This window comes from Pelophylax lessonae, assembly GCF_965119305.1.
Source record: "Pelophylax lessonae genome assembly, chromosome: 6".
Lineage (NCBI taxonomy): Eukaryota > Metazoa > Chordata > Amphibia > Anura > Ranidae > Pelophylax > Pelophylax lessonae.
The window spans coordinates 306,603,275-306,626,864 of record NC_138773.1 but is presented as its reverse complement, the minus strand read 5'-3'; the positions used below and the strand labels follow the sequence as shown (position 1 = coordinate 306,626,864).

The 23,590-nt window shown below is 46.9% G+C and overlaps 1 protein-coding gene across 1 annotated transcript in view; it reads left to right on the top strand.

Moving 5' to 3' along the window:
• Positions 1 to 23,590, top strand: part of PLCD4 (phospholipase C delta 4) — a 148,495-nt gene that overhangs the window by 108,228 nt on the left and 16,677 nt on the right. Inside the window, exons 10-13 of the mRNA XM_082260122.1 lie at positions 8,076 to 8,228; positions 10,933 to 11,097; positions 15,999 to 16,155; positions 18,020 to 18,136. Coding sequence (XP_082116248.1) covers positions 8,076 to 8,228; positions 10,933 to 11,097; positions 15,999 to 16,155; positions 18,020 to 18,136 — 592 coding nt within the window. The remainder of the gene's footprint in view (positions 1 to 8,075; positions 8,229 to 10,932; positions 11,098 to 15,998; positions 16,156 to 18,019; positions 18,137 to 23,590) is intronic.

The window sequence follows — 23,590 nt, the reverse complement described above, 5'->3', positions numbered from 1 at the left end:
TACGCAGTTACGCGGTGCTGAATCGCAAAATACCCCCTGGTCAGGAAGGGGGTAAAATCTTCCGGGGCTTAAGTGGTTAAACCATCAAAGAACAAACAGTGATTAATTGAAAAAACAGTAAAAAAACCTTCCACCTTACCAACAATAATAGACTACGTAGTCATATAAAAACACACATACGTGATACGACTGCTGCACACACACCACTATAGAGCAATGAGAAAAAATGTAACTAAATGTAACTAAAGCACAGGGCAAAATCAAAAAATATAAAGGAGCTTCCCAAAGCCCAGTCCAGAGTCAGGTATAACTAAGGACTAGCTGACAAGTCGCGCTCCATTCAGTGCAATGGAATCGTTCTAATCGGAGCAACTCAAGTTGCTCCGACTTAGAAAAAAGGTTCCTGCACTACTTTGGGGGCGACTTGCATTGACTTCTATTAGAGAAGTTGTTTGCAAGCAACGCTGAGGTTGCGCTGCACGGGGCGGCTTCCGAGTCGGGCGACTTTGAAGCAGCCTCTGTGTGAACAGAGCCTTGGGGTCCTTTCAAACAGGCTTTCCGCCCGGCGGACTCAGTTTTGCTCAGCAGGGATCGATCCACCGATCCCCGCTGAGCAGGCGGATGACAGGTCCGTCTCCACTGACTGTGCAGAGACGGAGCTGTCAGAGCCCCGCTCTCCTCTATGGGGGATCGGATGAAAACGGACCACCTGTCTATTTTTATCCAATTCCATCCGACCCGATCCTTTAGACAGATGGAAAATAGGATTACTATCCATCTGGATTTCACGGGCAGGATCGGATTGGATAGCAGTGGGTGTCAGCGGATATGTCACCGCTGACATCTGCCGCTCCATAGGGATGCATGAAGCATCTGATCCGTCCACCTGGAAAACTGACAGGGATCGGATCGGAAAGCCCGTGTGAAAGGAGCCTCACAGTCGCTGTGCCTCACTGCTCCTCTCTCAGTGCAAGTCTTTCAGCCAGAATCGAATGAACAAACACAGGGGGAGATTTATTAAAACTGGTGCACACAGAAACTGTTGCAGCCGTGCATAATAACCAATCAGTTTCTAGGTTTTATTGTCAAAGCTTAACCACTTTAATACAGGGCACTTCCCTCCCTTCCTGCCCAGGCCAATTTTCCCCTTTTAGCGCTGTTGCAATTTGAATGACAATTGCGCGGTCATGCAACACTGTACTTACACCAAATTTATTTAATTTTCCCCCCACAAACAGAGCTTTCTTTTGGTGGTATTTGATCACCTGTGCGATTTTTACTTTTTGCTAAACAAATAAAAAAAGACCGAAAAGTTTGAAAAAAAGAAAAAAGTTTTTTTGTTTATGTTATACAATTTTGTAAATAAATAAGTTTTTTTCTGCACTGATGAGCACTGATGAGACTGCACTGACAGGCACTGATGAGGAGGCACTGATGAGGAGGCACTGATGGGGTGGCACTGATGGGGTGGCACTGATGGGGTGGCACTGATAGGCGGCACTGATATGCGGCACTGATAGGCACTGATATGCGGCACTGATAGGTAGCACAGATATGCAGTATTGGTGGGCACTGATAGGCAGCACTGCTGGGCACTGATAGGCGGCATTGATGGACACTGATAGGTGGCACTGATGGGCACTGATAGGTGGCACTGACGGGCACTAATGGGCACTGATAGGCAGCACTGGTGGGCACTGATAGGCACTGATGGGTGGCACTGACGGACGGCACTGATGGGCACTGATAGGCGGCACTGGTGGGCAATAATGGGCACTGGTGGGCGACACTAAAGGATAGCAATGATGGGCACTTGTGGGCAGCACTGATAGGGAGGACACTGGTGGGCATCACTGATGGGGAGTGCAATGGCGGGCTCCCTGAGCCCTGATTGCCATCCCTGGTGGCCATTGTGGGCATCCCTGGGGTCATAGTGGGCATCCCTGGGGTCATAGTGGGCATCCCTGGGGTCATAGTGGGCATCCCTGGTGGATCTAGTGGCATCCCCTCCCCGAGGGTCTGCACTGGTAATCAATGATCTGATTACCAGTGCCGACCCCCCCCCCTGTCAGGGGAGCCGCCGATCGGCGCTCCTTTGCTCGTGCCTGTCAGGCACGAACTAAGGAAAGCCGATCAATGGCTGTTCCTATTTACTATGTGACCAGCCATGATTTGACACGGCTGATCACATGGTAAAGAGCCTCCGTCAGAGGCTCTTTACCGAGATCGGAGATGCAGGGTGTCAGACTGACACCTCGCATCACCGATCGCCGCTCTGCGCGCCCCCGGGGGGCGCCCAGAGCTGTGTTATCCTGCCGCCGTCATATGACGTCTGGTCAGGATAACACAACCACATTCCCGCCGTCAATTTGTAATAGGGCGGGCGGGAAGTGGTTAAAGTGGTTGTAAACTTCAGACATGAAAAATTAACAAAGCATGTCCCTCTATATTGTTTACTCGTCTCAATCCAGAGCACTAAGTGTAATTTCCATCTGCTGCTTTAATCCTCTTCTATCAGCATGAATAATTTCTGAAAAGTTTTCCTGAAACCAAGGGATAAAAGGTGACAGAGAAGGGAACTCCAGCACACAGCCTGTGATTGACAGCCTCAGCTCTGTTCCTGTGTGCTGTGTGTAGGCAAGGGGGGGGGGGTCCTCCAATAAGCTCTCTCTAACCTCTGCAGAGTGTAACTTCAGGTCCCCACCCCCTGTTATTGGAAAGCTTGGACAGACTGTATAAATTCTTCACTTTAAGGCCTCATGCACACGGGACGTTTTTACAGCAGGTGAAAAAAGCCTTCTATAGTTACAGCTTTCTACTGACATTTTGATAACGTCCAGTGTGCATGAGACCTGAAGCTCAAAAAAGTACATGAGCTTCCTTTTTGGGCAGATTACAGGCGTTTTTGTTAGATGTCATTGCCTGCCTCTAAACACCTGCAAAAAACGCCTTAAAAAAACACCTGAAAAGGATATGGTGTGAATGGAGCATTTGGGCTCTTTCACACGGGCGGTCCAATCAGATCCACCTGTCATTTTATTAGGCGGATCTGATCGGATGCCCATTCAGCCCTATGGAGCAGCGGATGTCAGCGGTGACATGTCCACTGACACCCACTGTCATCCGCATCCGATCCTGTCCATGAAATCCGGACGGATGGAAACCCTATTTTCCATCCGTCCTGGGGATCGGATGGGATCGGATGAGAGCGTACAGGGGGTCCGCTCTCATCCGATTCCCCATAGAGAGCAGCGGGGGCTGTGACACCTCCCTCTCCGCACTGCAAGCGGAGACGGAGCTGTCATCCGCCGGCTCAGCGGGGATCGCGGATCGATCCTCGCTGAGCAGCACGGATCCGCCTACGGAGGTGGACCGTGTGAAAGAGCCCTTAGGCTCCAGAATGTTATGGTGTAAGTTGTTTTGGAATGGTGCTTAATTAAATTAATAAAGTTTACCTTATTTAAAGAGGTTGTAAACCGAAATTTTTTTTTTTCAACCTGAAAGAGAAACCCATAATAAGCTAGTATGCATCGCATACTAGCTCATTATGAAATACTTACCTTAGAACGAGCCCCCGCCGTGCCGCCCACTTAACTCTATGACGGGCAACATGTTTAGTCGCCTGTCTTCCGGGATCGCGGCCTCTGGCCATCTGATTGGCCGGAGCCGCGGTGACGTCACTCCCGTGCATGCGCGCGGGAGCCGACGGTCACGGCACGGGACTCTGAAGGAACGGCACCAGCGGCCGTTCCTTCTGAGCGCATGCGCCAGTGACGTCACTGGCTGCATGTAAGGTAAATATCTCCTAAACGGTACATGTTTAGGAGATATTTACAGTACCTATAGGTAAGTCTTATCATAGGATCACCTATAGATACAACTTGCAGAGGAGGGTTTACTTCCTCTTTAAACCCAATTGTCCAGTGTTGACCTTTAGGAGAACCTCTTAGGTCTTCTCCTACTCCCCCTTTATTACTACTAGTAAACAGTAACAGCAAGAACTTCCTGATCGCCGACTAGCGTGCGTTCTACAAGGAGACAGGAAGTGACACAATTGGTTAAACCCAAAATTATGTCAACGTGTTTCACCCGCCGTCCCGAGCGTCATCAATTATTATATTATAGTATTAGTGCTTACCCACTCCCTTCCTTCTCCCACACATTTTTTATTGGCCCACCACTATGATGGGCTTCCCAGTCAAAGTATTGTCCCCTTCCAGAAAGTATTGGAGCGTTGCCCACTAAGAACAGTCTTTATTACCTTTATACTTTCTATCTTTATTTTTTAAAAGCGCAACTTCTAGAAACCTAAAAAATATTCCATGCACTGAGGCTGCCCCTGAACTGCAGGGGTTAACTTCTCATTTAGTCTAGGGGAGAGGAGAAGCACATTAACTTACCTGATCCTCTGCTCCCCCAGCAGATGGCGCTCCCCCATGCTCTGGCAGTGGACCGCTCCTTAGTGTCATCACATCCAGTGCACGGCTATGGAGCATAGGGAGGAGGATGCTGCGGAGACCAGAGAAGCGGAGGATCGGATAAGTAATTCTTATTTTCTATTTCCCCCTAGACCTAAACGAGCAATTAAAGTGTTATTAAACCTTTGTTTTTTTTAAAATATAAATAACAAACATGTCATACTTACCCGCTCTGTGTCATTTTGCACAGAGCAGCCCAGATCCTCCTCTTCTTGGGTCCCCCGCTGGTGTTTCTGGCTCCACCTATTCAGTGACAAAGAAGCTTTCTATGGGGGCACTAGTGCAGACTCGCTCCCGGGCCTCCTTGTCAGCGTCTATAGAAACAGGCGGGGCGGCTCGGCCCTGCCTCCCACTCCCTAGTCACAGAGTTTGATTGACAGCAGCGGAAACCAATGGCTCCCTCTGCTATCAATCTGCCCAGTGAGGAGGGAGAGAGCGGCAAGAGCCACTGCTCTTGTGCACATCGCTGGATTGGATTGGGCTCAGGTAAGTATAGGGGGGGTCCGGGGAGATCCTACAGCACAGAAGGTTTTTTTTACCCTCATGCATAGAATACAATAAGGTACAAATCCTTCAGCCTTTACAACCGCTTTAACTCTTGAAGTGCTGGTGCAGTCACACTACAAGGGAGGCTTTTAAAGTTTTCTGGAGCTTTAAAGTAAAAGAGCCATTTTAAATAACATCCTAATGTCAGATCCCAATACCAAGAGTGAAACTAAATCAGAGAGGAGCAAGGGAGAGGATATTCTGGCTAATAAAGGTAATATCTGGCACGTTGTAGCCTCTGATGTGTGGAAGGTTATTTATTTTTTCAAATCTTTAAAAGGAAGTTCACTTTAAGGTTGCATGTTACAGGGCTTGCTTAGTGAGTCACTGGCCTGGAAGGCATTGTGCATATTAATTGTGGTACCATTTCACTGGCTGCTTGCTTATTCTAGAACAGCGGTTCTCTCTGAATATTAAAGCATAGATCAGTATGGCAGCCTCTGACCCTGCACCTTTAAGAATGAAATCAATGGTGGCAGCTGCCCTGTTTCCATCCTGACCAGGGATCGTTAATAAAGATGTGACCTGGAATTAGCACATGAGTCAGAAGTTTCCCTGCAGAAAAAAGACAGGCACCACTCTAAGTGCAGTAGGAAGGTTTAATAAAGTATATCAATGCACACCAATATACTCACAATTGAGCAGGTGAGATAGGCAACATATAATATATAATCTTGTCCGTACGTGAGATGGGTTCGTCCGGGTCGGCACTTCCTGGTGACTAGGACGCAGAGATAGACATCCGGCGGCACTCCCCCGGTCGTGACGTAAAGACGTGATGACGTAGGCGATGCGTTATCGGAGCATGCGCTTCTTCCTCAGGCCTCTATGGCACCTGGTATGTGGTATCTGTCCTTAGGACCCAGCGGATGTCTACGGGCATCCCCTCTATAAATTTCCCTCGACCAAGATGGCGCCATTGAGGCCTGAGGAAGGAGCGCATGCTCCCATAACGCGTCGCCTACGTCATCACGTCTTTACGTCACGACCGGGGGAGTGCCGCCAGATGTCTATCTCTGCGTCCTAGTCACCAGGAAGTGCCGACATCCATCGGCTACAGCAGAGCACTATAGACTGCTTGAGACACCCGGACGAACCCATCTCACGTACGGACAAGATTATATGTTATATGTTGCCTTTCTCACCTGCTCAATTGTGAGTATATTGGTGTGCATTGATATACTTTATTAAACCTTCCTACTGCACTTAGAGTGGCGCCTGTCTTTTTTCTACAGTATCCTTCAAGTTTTTCTTCTTACTTGTGGCAGAGCAGCCTTCAGTGCCAAGGACTTTTTATACATATGGACTAAAATATGGACTTTTTCATGTGTATATGTGCATTAGACATTGTGATTGTGTAAGGTAGAAACTGTTGGCTTCCCTCTCCTTTCCTTGCACCATTATACAATATAGAAGTTTCCCTGCGCATACTGGTTCCAGTTCAAGGACTTCCTAGGTCACTGAAGGCATTCCCATTGCTCCTCATCATTATTGGTGTAATAGTTGGACATTTTCATGGCAGGGCGCAATAGGGCTGGGCGATATGGCTGAAAACTGTATCACGATATCAGTGTTTCATATCGGTCGATATAGATATATATTGATATTTTTTATTACCCATTTAAAATAAGGACCCTAGGGTGAGAATGCAGGGCGGCGGGCATGGTGCAGGAGAATGCAGGGTACTGGCATGGTGCAGGAGAATGCAGGGTACTGGCATGGTGCAGGAGAATGCAGGGTGACTGGCATGGTGCAGGAGAATGCAGGGTGACTGGCATGGTGCAGGAGAATGCAGGGTGACTGGCATGGCGCAGGAGAATGCAGGGTGGCAGGCATGGTGCAGGAGAATGCAGGGTGACTGGCATGGTGCAGGAGAATGCAGGGTGGCAGGCATGGTGCAGGAGAATGCAGGGTGACTGGCATGGTGCAGGAGAATGCAGGGTGGCAGGCATGGTGCAGGAGAATGCAGGGTGACTGGCATGGTGCAGGAGAATGCAGGGTGACTGGCATGGTGCAGGAGAATGCAGGGTGACTGGCATGGTGCAGGAGAATGCAGGGTACTGGCATGGTACAAGAGGATCCGGGGTTGTGGGCATACTACGGGAGATGCAGTGCTGTGGGCATGGTACAGGTAGACCATGCCCGCAGCACTGCATCCCTTGTAGTGTGCCCGCAGCCCTGCATAACGGCAGGTAGTGAAGCTGTTTCACTTACCTGTTCCAGAGGCGCCTTCGTTTTAAAAATGGCGCCGCCCGGCGCCGATACGTCATTGCGCACCCGCCGCCACCGCTCGTGTAATTTCGGCTATTCTCGGCCTCTCCCGAGCGGCGGCGGCGCGTGCGCAATGACGTGTTGGCGCCGGGCGGCGCCATTTTTAAAAGTTTAAACCCGTCGGAGCGGACTTTTCGATTTATCGTTCAAGTTTTCTTATTGCTATCGAGCACGGGACTATTGCGATACCTATCGGTATCGTTTTATCGCCCAGCCCTAGGGCGCAATACTAAAACTTGGCAGCCTTTTATTTTCCACATTTTGTTTGATTCATAAAACCTTTAGGGGCTGAGGTACAATGTGTCCACCTGCCTAAGGTGGCCCAACACAGAGAGATAGGCACACGGTACAGAGAATGATGGCCTATATCTCCTAGACAACAAAGAAGCTGAACAGAGGTTCCGACAGGTACCCTTTACTGACTGGCTTGTAACTGACTCTAGCTAGGTCACACGTTACAGGAGTCATGTCAGACGTCCTCGCTTCAGCCATGGGCAGCCTGAATGGGTGCCAGCTGATTTGAGATAACGAGAGAATGGTGGCAGGCTCCCTTGCCCCAGACGAAAGTGTCCATCAGTGTCACCATCGCTTATCAGGTGAGCCGCAGCTCAGACAAAGGAAAGCCAATCTGTCCTCCCAATAAATATTACATGGCCCCTTTAAAGTGATCTACGATTAATGAACAGGTGGTGAAAAATAACACCTGGAGACGTACACATGTAAAAGGACGGGACGGAGCAACACTGGCACTCAGAGGGTTATGGCATTGTGTTTCCCTAGGTATCCAAATTTCCGGTCATTCTGTCCTTGGAAAACCACTGCAGTGTGGAACAGCAAGATACCATGGCACAACACCTGAAGAGCATTCTGGGAGAACAACTTGTGACATGCACTCTGGATGGGCGGATCCCAACTCTCTTACCCTCCCCTGAGGTACGGGAACTTTTCAAACAATTTTTTTTTTATTATTATTTTAACATTTGATAGCATTAAAATGTATCTGTGTTATATATTTGTATGAACTCCAGGCAGATATAAAAGACAAAAATTTAAACAACTCAATATAATCAATAATACATCCTTAAAGTGTTACTAAACCCACAACAACAAAAATCAGTCTGTATATGCAGTTTAGCATGCTTGTTATACTCATTGCATTGTGTAAAAAGGCTGTTTGATCCTGCTTTCTCTGATCCTCCCCTTCATTTACTGTCCCCAATCCATCTGCTGATAGAACAGAGCCTTGAAGGCACTCTGCACATGCTCAGTTTGGTGTGAATTGCTAGATACATATATACATTTTTTTTTGGAGGGTGCATGTGATCAAGGCCAATTAGCACTTCCAGAAAGAAAGTAAGGGGTCATGCAGCCTCATAGGACAGTAAGAGGAGAATGAAAACTCCTCCTACAAGCTTTAACCAGTGCTTGGCAGGACACTGATAGAAGTCACAAGATTGCTTTATACCCATATTGATTGGTTTGCGCTAAAGTTATATCAGCTACAACTATGGGATATTTATTATTTTATTTTTTACTAGTAATGGCGGCGATAAGCGGGGCTGCGATATTGCAGCAGACAAATTGGACATCTAATCTGTAGATGGCTGGAGTGGGAAATAAACACAAGCATAACTAGAACCTTCAGGGCCCAAATGCAAGAAACCATGGAGGGCCCCCCTGGCCCCCCAACTAGGGCCCTTTACTCCCATTGTGGGACTTCTTATTACGGTCCTGCAGCAGGCCACATTTCTGCAGTCTTGGGGTGCCCCTACACTGGTGGAACACCAGAGCCCAGTCGCAAGTGCAACCTTTGTGACCCTAGTAGTTCCGCTACGCTACTGGTGTCTGGCCATTCATTTTAACCTTTACTAGAAAGACTGTACAGAGAAGTTTAGCCAAGTCAAGAATGCCCTCATGCTACAAGTCAGCATTTTTGGAGTATCCTATACCACCACAACCCCTCTCCTGGTACATGTTTTACAAACAATAAACCTTAAAAAGACCAGAAGTCTCCAATCTGTGGCCCTTTGCTTGCCTTTAGCATGCCCTTGGGGCATCATTTCATCCACTGATACCAACAATTGGGCATAATTCCTATCGTTTACTTCAACAATGGGGCAGAATTCCTTCCACTGACAACATCAGAATGGCAGAATTCCTCCCACTGACACCAGCGATGGGGCACAATTCCTTCCATTGATACTAACAATGGGACACAATTCCTTCCATAGATACCAACAATGGGGCACAATTCCTTCCATCTACCCCAATGATGGGGCATAATTCCTGTCGCTGACACCAACAATGGAGCACTATTACTCCTACTGACACCATCAAAAGGGCAGAATCCCTCCCACTAAAACCAGCAATGGGGCACAATTTCTTCTATTGATACCAACAATGGGACACAATTCCTTCCATAGATACCAACCATGGGGCAAAATTCCTTCCATCTACACCAACGCTGGGGCAGAAGTCCTGTAACTGACACCAACAATGGGGCGTTATTTCTCCCACTGACACCAACAATGGGGCACTATTCCTCCTACTGGCACCATAAAAAGGGCACAATTCCTCTCACTAACACCAACAATAGGGCACAATTCCTTCCATTTTCACTAATGATGGGGCGCAATTCCTTCCATTGACACCAGCAATGGGGCATAATTCCTTCCATTGATACCCACGAAAGGGCACATCTCCTCCTACTAACAGCAATGATGGGGTAGAATTATTTTCACTGACATCAACGATGAGGCACTATTCCTCCCACTGACACCTATGATGGGTCAGAATTTTTTCCACTGACACCAACGATGGGGCACTATTCTTCCCACTGACACACAAGATAGGGCACAATTCCTCCCACTGACACCAGTGATGGGGGCAGAATTCTTTCCACTGACATCAACGATGAGGCACTATTACTCTCACTGACACCAAAGATGGGGCATAATTTATTCCCTCTGACACCAATGATGGGGCAGAATTATTTCCATAGACACCAATTATGGGGCACCATTTATTTTACTGACTTCAACGATGAGGCACTATACCTCCCACTGACACCAATGATGGGGCACTATTCTTCCCACTGACACCAAAGATAGGGCACAATTCGTCCCACTAAAACCAATGATGGGGGCAGAATTCTTTCCACTGACACCAAAGATGGGGCATTATTTATTCCCACTGACACCAGTGATGGGGCAGAATTCTTTCCACTGACACCAAAGATGAGGCATTATTTAATCCCACTGACACCAATGATGGGGTGGAATTCTTTCCAATGACATCAATGATAAGACACTATTACTCCCACTGATGCCAGGACATTTTCTACTCCCACTGGCCACAGTCCAGTCCCCCTACAGTCTGAAGGACGGTAAACTGGCCCTTTGTTTAGAAAGTTTGGAGACCCCTGCCCTTACTGGAGCCAGAGTGCATGGACTGTTGTCTGTGTGAATAGTGAGCCTCTCCACTGTTTTGGGATGAACCAGTTAAATCCAGCGGCTTCTACGGGGATAGCGCCACATTTAACAAATGTATTCTAATTCTAAATATTTGTCTAAGAAATGTTGTATACCTAACCTAAAAACTCTAAAATTGTGTAACATATACATTTTGCTTTGCCCAGGAGCTGTGTGGTAAAATCCTCCTTAAAGGGAAGAAAATTGGGAGTCTGGAGGAGTGTCTGGAGGAACAGCCTGAAGACTCTTATATCGGGGATATATCAGACGAGGAGGACAGTGGAGGGATAGAGGAGGAGAACAGCCGAAATGAAGATAGGAGGACTCAAAAGGCATGTTCAAAGCTTACCATAGCCTGTTATTATCACACATCATTTCTGAACAATAAATTATTTCAATTATATCTATACAGTATAGGGTATAGTACATAGACCAATGTCTGCCTAAAAAGACAAAATCACTGGTGCAGGTGGCAGACCAGAGGTGTAGGGATGGTGAGAGTCCCTTACAATGGGCACATCAGGTGTGCAGAGCCAGAACTCAGCACAGGCATGGTGGGAATCTCCCATAATGACTACAGCAGGTATGACGACCTAGGAACTAAACACTGGGATGGAGGGAACCCCTCATAATAGGCAAAGCAAGTGTGCAGACATGGGAACTCAGTGGAGGGATGCTGGGAACCCCTCATAATGGGCACTACAGATGTACAGACCCAGGAACTCAACACAAGGATGGAAGGAACCCTTCATAATGAGCAAAACAGATGTGCAGACCTGGGAACTCAACACAGGGATGGAAGGAACCCCTCATAATAGGCTCAACAGATGCATAGACCCAGGAACCCAGCACAGGGATAGTGGAAACCCCTTATAATGGGCACAGTAAGTGTGTAGACCTGGGAACTCAGCACAGGAATGGAAGGAATCTCTCATATTGGGCACAGCAGGTGTACAGACCTGGGAACTCAGCACAGGGATGGAAGGAACCCCTCAAAATGGGCACAGCAAGTGTACAGACCCGGGAACTCAGCACAGGCATGGTGGGAAGTTCTGGGAACCCCTCATAATGGGCACAGCAGGTGTACAGACCCGGGAACTCAGCACAGGGATGGTGGGAAACTGCCATTCCACTCCCTGACAGCGAGGTGTGAGGTTGCTGGTTCCTTAGCTTGTGTGCTTCCAGAAACCAGGGGCTAGAGTTGCTTCTCTGCCCCAGGAAGGATGCTGGATCCTGGGGAGGACCCTGGCGGGGGCCCCCTGGATAGGCCTGAGACTATGGAAGACATGGAGCTCGGCCCAAGGAGGGGTGAATCCCTGCCTACCTTTAGACGGAGGACTGTTGAAAAGCTGAGGCGGATTGAGAAAGAGGAGGAGAAATTGGCAACTTTGAAAGTAGAATTTAAAAAGAAAAAGTTGTATTGTGCCAAACTGTACAGTAAGAAGAGACCGGCTCTGAGGCCTGAATTGAAGGACTTGGAGCAAGCTTTGAGGAAGCAGAAAGAGTTGGTGAGCTCTCTGAAGGAAAGCTGTGAAGCACTTCAGGAGAAATACAGGAATGAGGAACGTTTCAGCCGTATGAGGAGAGGAGCCGTTTCCAGCATGGAGAGTGACCCAGTCAGTGAGGAGATTCAGGTACCGACAGAGTCAGCAGAGAGTGAGAAAGTGGGCCCAGAGGATGAGCCCAGCTCTTCGACACCTCACACATCTGCTGAGCCCCCAATGGTGGAGGCCTCTGTCTCCCTCCCTCTGCAGCAGCAATATAGAACATCTGAGCAGGAGGTTGAGGGGGGTACTGGCATGTTGGAGTTCGTCGCTGAGCTGGAATCCCCTCTGGATGGAAGAAAGTTCCATTTTTCTGCAGATTCCTCAGATGAGGAGATGGATACCGTTCCTCGCCCTATGAAAGAGAGACCTGTGGAGAGAGGAAAATTCATCATTAAGCCTGCAACAACTAGGAGGGAGTTTGATCCCACCATCAGCCATGACACAGCAGAGGTAACACAGCAAGCAGGTACAGTGTGTGTGCAAGGTGGTGATGTGAACTTTAATGACAATGTGCTTGCTGAGGGTTGTAGTGCTATGGGCTGTCAGCCCACACCCATAGACAATGTGCAGCATGCAGTGCAACCTGATACACCTGCTGAAAAAATTCCACTTTTAAATGCAAGTGGTGAGAAAATTGGAAAAAACTGTGTGTTTCTGGTTGAAGAGTCTGCAGAGAGGAGCACCACGGACATTGCAGAGACTTTGCCTGGACCAAATACAGTGGCTGTTCCTGAGCATGGTGGAGGAGATGCTGGGAGCAGTAGTACTATAACTTTTTTGGAGTCTGCAGTAGACAAAACTGTGATTGAACCCAGGAAAGCAGCTGAGTGCTCAGAGAAGGGGGAGGGGGTGGGTCTTGTCTCTGCTGCTCCAAAGACTGCAAGGGTAGATTCAGGCTCCTTCTCATCAGGTGTGGTTGTGTCTAAAGACAATGCTGTAATTGCTGATGTTTCTAGGAGGAAAACCTATGCTGGTGCTGCTGAAGGATTTGGGAGGGGGGTGCAAACAGGGAAGGAGCATGGAAATGTTTTATCTTCCTCATTATTTAAAAGGAGGAATGTGGTACAGCTCAGATGGGAAGGCGAAGGTATTCCGCCATATAGGAGAGCTGTGGTTGATAAGATTCTGCAGATGGGCTTTAAACCTGCAGATATCTTTGCCCTGATCAGTCCGACCGGCTCCTATGAGTACGATTTGTCCTTTGTCCGTCCGGAGTCTTTGGACATATTTTGGGAGAAATATGAACATGTGTGTAGGAGCCTGCCGGACTGGAAAGGGCTCATCCCCAAAGTTGTGTCACGTCAGCCACTTATTAAAATGGTGACGATTCTTGTGCGCAATGAGTCCATACCGCAAGGGGATTTATCTGTATGGCTGAGGAGATATGGAGACATCCTGAGCCCCTTACACAAAATTATGGATGATCGAGGAATATGGACGGGGGGATGGTCTGTGCAGCTAAAACTAAGAGTCATGGATAATGTCATCCAGCATCTGCCATCCTCAGCTTTCCTGGGGAGGGACAGACTGACAATATTCTATCCAGGCCAGCCAAAGCTGTGCAATAAGTGTGGGGATAAAGGGCACTTTGCATCCTCCTGTCCAGTAATGAAATGCTCTCTGTGTCAGGATTTAGGGCATTTGGCAAAAGATTGCAATATTATAAGGTGCAACTTGTGCAATGCAGTTGGGCATCCTTATAGCCAGTGTCCTGAGGCAGTACACAACCAGCCTGAGCTCATGAGAGAGTTTTTCCGTCTGGACATGGAGGATGCTCAGAGCTCAGCAGCTAGGGTGCCTGCGATTCCCTCCGAGACTGTACCAATACCCAGTGTGTCAGTGTCTTCCCAGTCTGTGGTGCCCCAGTCTGTGCCAATGCCCAGTGTGTCAGTGTCTTCTCAGTCTGTGGTGCCCCAGTCTGTGCCGATTCCCAGTGTGTCAGTGTCTTCCCAGTCTGTATGTAAGGTATCGGTTACTAAGAATGTGTCCAATCCTTCTGTGTCTATGTCTTCCAAAATTGCAGAGGCGGCAAGAGGTGCTGAGGCAGGGGCATCAAGTACAGTGCCAGACATTGCAGGGCTTCTATTAGGGATAGATTTTGCAGGGCTTCTATTAGGGACCATGGGGTGCAGAGGAGTGGGGAGAATGGTGAAGAGGCTGGCCTGGTGGTAGATCAGGTAAGGGAGAGTGGGGGTGAAGGGGAGGGTGAGAGTGGGGAAACTGTTATTTCCAATTTGTCCAAGGGGGATGTGGAATGGTTGGAGGAGAAAAGAAAGAAGGGCAAAAGAAGGAAAAAAAAGTGTTCAGCTACCCACAGTCCTGAGGTTTTGCCTTTGACAAATAAGTTTGGGGTCCTGTCAGATGATGAGGATGAATGGGACTTGTTGAGTACAGCGTCTTCTATGGATGATGAGTCCCAGGGTGCACTGAAGCGCACTGGTTCTCCAGGGGGAGAGAGTAGTCAGCCTAAGAAACGGCTGCCTCAATTATCTGTTAAAAGTGGCAACCAATAATGTTATCAGCTGAAAATCAGTCATAAAATATAATTTTTGATTAAAGGTTCCATGCATGGTGAAGTTTCTTATTCTGGCTCTCTCGTAGGGTTTATGCTGTGTGCAATTTGGTTTATTTATTATGTTCTTGTTTTGTATAGTTATATTCAATTATTTTGTAAATATGTTATTTATTATGGTTTTATTGTATATAAGTTGATTGTTTGTAAGAATTTCCAATAAACAAAATTAACCCCTCATTATGGGCACAGCAGGTGTACAGACCCGGGAACTCAGCACAGGCATGGTGGGAAACCCTCATAATGGGCACAGAAGGTGTACAGACACAGGAACTCAGTACAGGGATGAAGGGAACCCCTCATAATGGGCACAGCAGGTGTGCAGACCTTGAGAACTCAGTGCAGGAATTCTGGGAACCCCTGATAATGGGGACAACAGGTGTACAGACCCAGGAACTGAGCACAAGGATAGCAGGAACCTCTCATAATGGGCACAGCAGGTGTACAGATGTGGGAACTCAGCACAGGGATGGTGGGAACCCCTTATTATGGACACAGCAGGTGTACAGACCCAGGAACTGAGCACAGGGATAGAAGGAGCCTCTCTTAATGGGCGCAGCAGGTGTACAGACCAGGGAACTCTGCACAGGGATGGAAGGAATCCCTCATAATGGGCACAGCAGGTGTACAGACCCAGGAACTCAGCACAGGCATGGTGGGAACCCCTCATAATGGGCACAGCAGGTGTACAGACACAGGAACTCAGCACAGGGATGGAAGGAACCTCTCATAATGGGCACAGCAGGTGTGCAGACCTTGAGAACTCAGTGCAGGAATGCTGGGAACCCCTCATAATGGGCACAGCAGGTGTACAGACCCAGGAACTGAGCACAGGGATAGAAGGAACCTCTCATAATGGGCACAGCAGGTGTACAGACCTGGGAACTCAGTACAGGGATGGTGGGAACCCCTTATAATAGGCACAGCAAGTGTGCAGACCTAGGAATTCATTGCCGAGATCTCACCAATAGAGCTCCTAGGAGATTAAAAAAAAAACATCAGAGAGTTTAACTTTCCATCATATGCTTAATACAAGGATATCCATTCTGGGTGAATTAACTGTTTAAGATTATGGTAACATTTTTACATAAATTCTTTACTTTTCTCTTTACAGAAGTCTAAAGAACGTCTTTCTCAGGCTTTGTCTGACTGCATCATTTACTGTAAGAGTGTTCAGTTTGAGAACTTCAAACACTCGAGAACCAATTACAAGCTGTATGAAATGTCTTCCTTCACCGAATACAAGGCCAGGAAACTCGTCCGAGAGCCAGGTGAGGCAGATGGACGCAAGATGATGTATTTTCTAACACGCATGGAATACATGGAATATCCAGAGCCTGACCTGCCACTGGGCAAATCTGACATTTGCCGGAATGGTTTTGACTAAATTTTGCCATTTTGGCAAAATGCTTTGGACTCAGTGGGAAAGATGAACAGAAAGCTGAACTCCAGCCTTACCTTTTTTTTCTAAACCTATAGCAAGTCGTCTCCAGAAATTGATTACTCTCAATTCCTTGAAAACTTGTAACGTAACTCTTAGAAGCTGCAGAAGCTGTCTTGAGCCTGCCTTCATTTCCTGACGGAAGGGATTCAATCATCAATCAAATCCTTCTCCTCCTGATATGTATTGTCATTGGCCTGCCTCTCACTGCTATAAGCTTTCTCTGCCATTAAAAACACTTTTGCTCTTTGGGTGTTTAATGTTGGCATCATTCCCTGTATTGCTGTTTACCAAGCATTATATGAAAGAACACATCCCTTTAGATGTGCATGCTAAGAGTGTAATCAAGCAACCTTCCTATTCAGCATTATATGAAAGAACACATCCCTTTAGATGTGCATGCTAAGAGTGTAATCAAGCAACCTTCCTATTTTGCTCTTTGGGTGTTTAATGTTGGCATCATTCCCTGTATTGCTGTTTACCAAGCATTATATGAAAGAACACATCCCTTTAGATGTGCATGCTAAGAGTGTAATCAAGCAACCTTCCTATTCAGCAATTAAAACCTGACCGGGGCTCTCCCAACTGTTCCCAGCTCTATCCAAAACTAAAAAAAAAGTTATTTGATGGATATACACTTTAAATACCTGTATACTTATTGTTATTATTTTTATATACCGTATATACTCGAGTATAAGTCGACCCGAATATAAGCTGAGGCCCCTAATTTTACCACAAAAAAGTGGGAAAACTTATTGACTCGAGCATAAGCCTAGGATGGGAAATGCAGCAACTACTGGACCACCACGAGACACAAAACAGGGGCTGCGGGCATGGTACAGGAGATGGCGCAGGTCATGGTATAGGCATGGCACAGGTCATGGTAAGGGCATTGCACAGGTCATGGCACAGGTGATGGTACATGCATGGCACAGGTCATGTTACAGGCATGGCACAGATGATGGTATAGGCATGGCACAGGTGATGGTATAGGCATGGCACAGGTCATGGTACAGGCATGGCACAGGTCATGGTACAGGAGATGGTATAGGAATGGCACAGGGGATGGTATAGGCATGGCACAGTATGTACAGGCATGGCACAGTATGTACAGGCATGGCACAGGTCATGGTACAGGAGATGGTATAGGAATGGCACAGGAGATGGTATAGGAATGGCACAGGGGATGGTATAGGCATGGCACAGTATGTACAGGCATGGCACAGTATGTACAGGCATGGCACAGGAGATGCAGTGCTGCGGGCATGGTACAGGAGTATGTCCTGTACCATGCCCGCAGCACTGCATGAGGAAATGCAGGGGCTGCGGAGGAGTCTCACTTACCTGTCGGTGAGGCGCCTTTGATTTAAAAATCGCGTCCCCCGGCGCCAATACGTCACTGTGAATGCGCCGCCGATGCTCGGGAAAGCCCGCACACATTTGGCTATTCCCGGGCATGCGGCGCATGCGCGGTGACACTTCGGCGCCGGGCCGAGCCATTTTTAAAAAGACAGTGACTCGAGAATAAGCCGAAGGGGGCTTTTTTAGCATGAAAAAACATGCTGAAAAACTCGGCTTATACTCGAGTATATATGGTAGTTATAATTGTTTGTTATCTTTTAGTTTAGTAGTTTTATCCTTGGCCTTGCCTAGAGTGTAGTCTAATACAGCTCTGTCTTTTTTGATTGCATTAGGTAATGAATTTGTCCGACATAACGCCTGGCAGCTCACACGGATTTACCCCACTGGGCTCAGGACAGACTCTTCAAACTACAACCCGCAGGAAATGTGGAATGTTGGGTGCCAAATGGGTAAGATTCATATTCCATCAGGAGATAAGAACTTTAACCTCCCTAGCCGTCTGATTATGTCAAAATTTTTGTGCTAAAAGTGGTACATTGTTTTGCATGGAAATGTGTTTTATATTTTAGGCCTGTAATTATTATGAATAACTCACTTAAATCTGTCCAAACAAGAGTCTAGTAGACATCCCGGGTATTATAAAGTTTGAAACACGAAATCATAAATTATAATATAATAATAATAATACATTTCATCAAATTCTTCATTGTTTTTGAAGTGGAGATATTTCATTATGAGGGAGAATCTGTACCGTGCCAAAGAATGGAGTGGCAAGTAATGTATTGGTTGTCCAGTACCACTTCTGCAGGGGTTTCCCCACCACTTCCTGAAGAATTATTAGGCCCAGAAATTTCCAAATGTCATCTTTGGTCACTGGTTCCCACTTTCTGCTTCTTGCAAACTTCCGATGCGTAGCGGCATTGTTGCTCTTTGTACCGGTTTGTCTCGGTAACTATTTTTTCAATAACCTCATCGATCAGAAATAATTGTAGGTTTGCCAAGGGGTGGTCAAGGTCAACGTCAACTTTCATACCAGGTGCTCCAGTAAATGGGAATCTTGGGGGCGCTGCCTGATCCGTACCGCGGTCAATAGAGCACCAAGTCCGCACATCACTGAGCTTAGTCGCAGAATCATCGCTGTTGTCACTTTTAGTACCTGGTGACGAATTTTCCTACGAATCGCTATCACTCAGTTCTTTAAATATTACCAAATCATTGTCGCTGTTTTCCAGTTCGTCCAAAAGCGTTTTTGAGCTAAAAGAACGCTTTTTGGACTCCATAGACGTAATCAATTTTCCAGGCACAAAGTACAGCAAAAAGTACAGGCAGGGCACTGGAAAAGCCTCTAGGTGAAATGGCATGATACAAAATTGTAATCCTAACAGATTACACTGTATCATGTCATTTTATTTTCCAACTCCCGCCGGTTCCACCCCCATGAGACGTGGCACTCGCAGGGAAGTAAGTGCCGGCATCGGCCGAACACACAGCGGGAGGACAGCGGGAGGATGGCTTGAATAAGGCTGGGGAGGAGGACGGCGGGGGATCGCAGGGGAAGGTGAGTTTCATTCTGGGGTAATCCCGAGTGTGGCACGGGGTTACCACTTTTGGCACTGAATATTAACCCCGAGCAACACTCTGGAATACCGCTAGGGAGGTTAAGACTATTTAACCCAAGGAAAAAAAATGTACCGTATTTTCCGGTGTATAAGACGACTGGGCGTATAAGACGACCCCCCTAATTTTCATCTACCCGTAATACTTATACTTAGGTTACCTTGGAGATATTATACTCGGCGTATAAGACGACCCCCCATTTTTGGGCAATTTTTTTGAGGTTCAAAAGTAGTCTTATACGCCAGAAAATACAGTAATAAATTGCAGCTGATAAGGTGGCTGCATTTGTTTTCTTTTTTTGGCTTTTTTCCTTCATTTTCACCTGGTTAACAATATTATACTTACTTATGCGATTCGTTTTGTTATGAATTGAAATTCAGGTGAAATTTTCGTTAGCACAATAGTAACGGATTTCAACAAATCCAAATCCAAAATAAATTATAATGAAAACAACAAATACATTTGTTTAATTCAGATGACACGATGTGATAGTTTGGGCCTTTTCTTAATGTTTGAAGCATCTGAAATAACATAAGGACATAAAGAATGATCCGAAATGATTTGGATCCATTTGTTTTTATTCTAGTGAGCGTAGTGTGAATTATCAAACATGCACATACAGTGCCTTGAAAAAGTATTCATTCCTCTTGAAATTTTCCACATTTTGTCATGTTACAACCAGGGGGTGTAAGGGGGGCTGCTGCACACAGAAAGCTTTTTATCTTAATGCATACAATGCATTAAGAATAAAAACCTTCTGACTTTACAACTCCTTTAATTTTGGATTCATTCATTATGTTATGATTCTGATGGATCTACCTCCATCCAACCCTAATACAGTAAGTAGGAATCATTTTTTTTCACTACTACTACTATACTACATTGAAAATGTATTCATTCCTCTTGAAATTTTCCACATTTTGTCACGTTATAACAGTGGCGTAGCGTGGGTTGTCAGCGCCCGGGGCAAGGCAAGCAATTTGCGCCCCCTACCCTGCGGACTTTTAGTACTCCCTGAGTCTCTTCCTACAATAGTACTGACCAGCCTGATTCCTACACTGACCACTACACTAACCTACCTGATTCCTACACTGACCTACCTGTCCACTTCACTAACCTACCGGATTCCTATACTGGCAACTGGACTGACCTCTACACTGACTGACCTACCTGATTTCTACACTGTCCACTACACTGACCACTGCACTGACCTACCTGATTCCTAAACTGACCACAACAGGAACCTACCTGATACCTAAACTGACCACTAAACTGACCTACCTGTCCACTACACTACACTGTCCAGGCTGGTCAGTGTAGTGTAGTGGTCAGTGTAGTGCAGTGGTCAGTGTAGTGTAATGGTCAGTGTAGTGTAGTGGACAGTGTAGTGGTCAGTGTAGTGTAGTGTAGTGGTCAGTGTAGTAGTACACTACACTGACCACTACACTGTCCACTACACTACACTGCCCACTACACTACACTGCCCACTACACTACACTGCACTGCCCACTACATAACACTGTCCACTACACTATACTGTCCACTACACTACACTGACCACTACACTACACTGCCCACTACACTACACTGCCCACTACACTACACTACACTGCCCACTACATAACACTGTCCACTACACTATACTGTCCACTACACTACACTGACCACTACACTATACTGTCCACTACACTAAACTGACCACTACACTACACTACCCACTACACTACACTGTCCACTACACTACCCACTACACTATACTGTCCACTACACTACACTATACTGTCCACTATACTACCCACTGCACTATACTGTCCACTACACTATACTGTCCACTATACTACCCACTGCACTATACTGTCCACTTCTCTACACTACCCACTACACTACACTGTCCACTGCACTATACTGTCCACTACACTACACTACCCAGTACACTTCACTGTCCACTACACTACACTACCCTGTCCACTACACTACCCACTACACTGTCCACTACACTACACTACACTGTCCACTACACTACTCTACCCACTACACTACACTGTCCACTACACTACCCACTGCACTATACTGTCCACTACACTACACTACCCACTACACTACACTGTCCACTACACTACCCACTGCACTATACTGTCCATTACACTACACTACCCACTACACTATACTGTCCACTGCACTACACTACACTACCCACTACACTACACTACCCACTGCACTATACTGTCTACTGCACTGCACTACACTACACTACCCACTACACTACACTACCCACTGCACTATACTGTCCATTACACTACCCACTACACTATACTGTCCACTGCACTACACTACACTACCCACTGCACTACACTGTCCACTACACTGTCCACTACACTACACTGACCACTACACTACCCACTACACTACACTACCCACTACACTGTCCACTACACTACACTGTCCACTACACTACACTACCCACTACACTATCCTGTCCACTACACTACCCACTGCACTATACTGTCCTCTACACTACACTACCCACTGCACTACACTCTCCACTGCACTACACTACACTACCCACTACACTACACTACCCACTACACTATACTGTCCACTACACTACACTACCCACTACACTATACTGTCCACTACACTACACTACCCACTACACTACACTACCCACTGCACTACACTCTCCACTGCACTACACTCTCCACTGCACTACACTACACTACCCACTACACTACACTACCCACTACACTATACTGTCCACTACACTACACTGTCCACTACACTACACTACCCACTACACTACCCACTACACTATCCTGTCCACTACACTACCCACTGCACTATACTGTCCTCTAAACTACACTACCCATTACACTACACTGTCCACTACACTACCCACTACACTACACTACCCACTACACTACACTACCCACTGCACTACATTGTCCACTGCACTGCACTACACTACACTATACTGTCCACTACACTACACTACCCACTACACTACACTACCCACTACACTATACTGTCCACTACACTACACTACCCACTGCACTACACTCTCCACTGCACTACACTACACTACACTACACTACACTACCCACTGCACTATACTGTCCTCTAAACTACACTACCCACTACACTACACTACACTGTCCACTACACTACCCACTGCACTACACTGTCCACTGCACTGCACTACACTACACTATACTGTCCACTACACTACACTACCCACTGCACTACACTCTCCACTGCACTACACTACACTACCCACTACACTATCCTGTCCACTACACTACCCACTGCACTATCCTGTCCACTACACTACCCACTACACTATACTGTCCTCTACACTACACTACCCACTACACTACACTACACTACACTACCCACTACACTACACTGTCCACTGCACTATACTGTCCACTGCACTGCACTACACTGACCACTACATTATACTACCCACTACACTACCCAATACACTATACTACACTATCCACTACACTGTCCAGTACACTGACAACTACACTACACTGTCCTACCTACAGTATTCCTATACTGATCACTACACAGCGTGACCCTAACTGCTCTGTCCTAACTCACTCTGTCTATATTTCTGGCTGCTGCCTCTGGCTCTGACACTCTGCTAGACTGTAAAAGGACGTACCTGAGATCCAGCAGAGGAGAAGGAGAAGATTGTGTGGTGGAAGTTCACAGTCCGGAGGCGGGGCTCCCATGCGCGCCACATGATGTGCCACCCGGAGGAGAGGAGAGGAGAAGGAGAAGATGCTGGAGGTGCCAAGGCGGGACTCCCGTGTGCATCTGCCACCTGATCACAGACAGGCCAGCCCCCCCCCCCCTGCTGCTTGTGACCCTATTCGCCCAATAACAGGGCGCAGCGGAACATGGCTGTCTGGGGACACTGTAATAAAATTAAGAGAACAGGCAGGAGTGACACACGGGCGTGGGATTGCGCCCCCCTAAATATTGCGCCCGGTGCGGCCGGCCCCCCCTGCACCCCCCACGCTACGCCACTGCGTTATAACCAAAAATGTAAATGTATTTTATTGGGATTTTATGTGATATACCAACACAAAGTGGCACATAATTGTGAAGTGGAAGGAAAATGATAAATGGTTTTCAAAACTTTTTACAAAAAAAAATATGTGAAAAGTGTGGCGTGCATTTTGTATTCACCCCCCCTTACCTTTTTTGTTTTTAACATGACAAAATGTGGAAAATGTCAAGGGGTATGACATTTACCCATAAAAAGCACTGTACATACA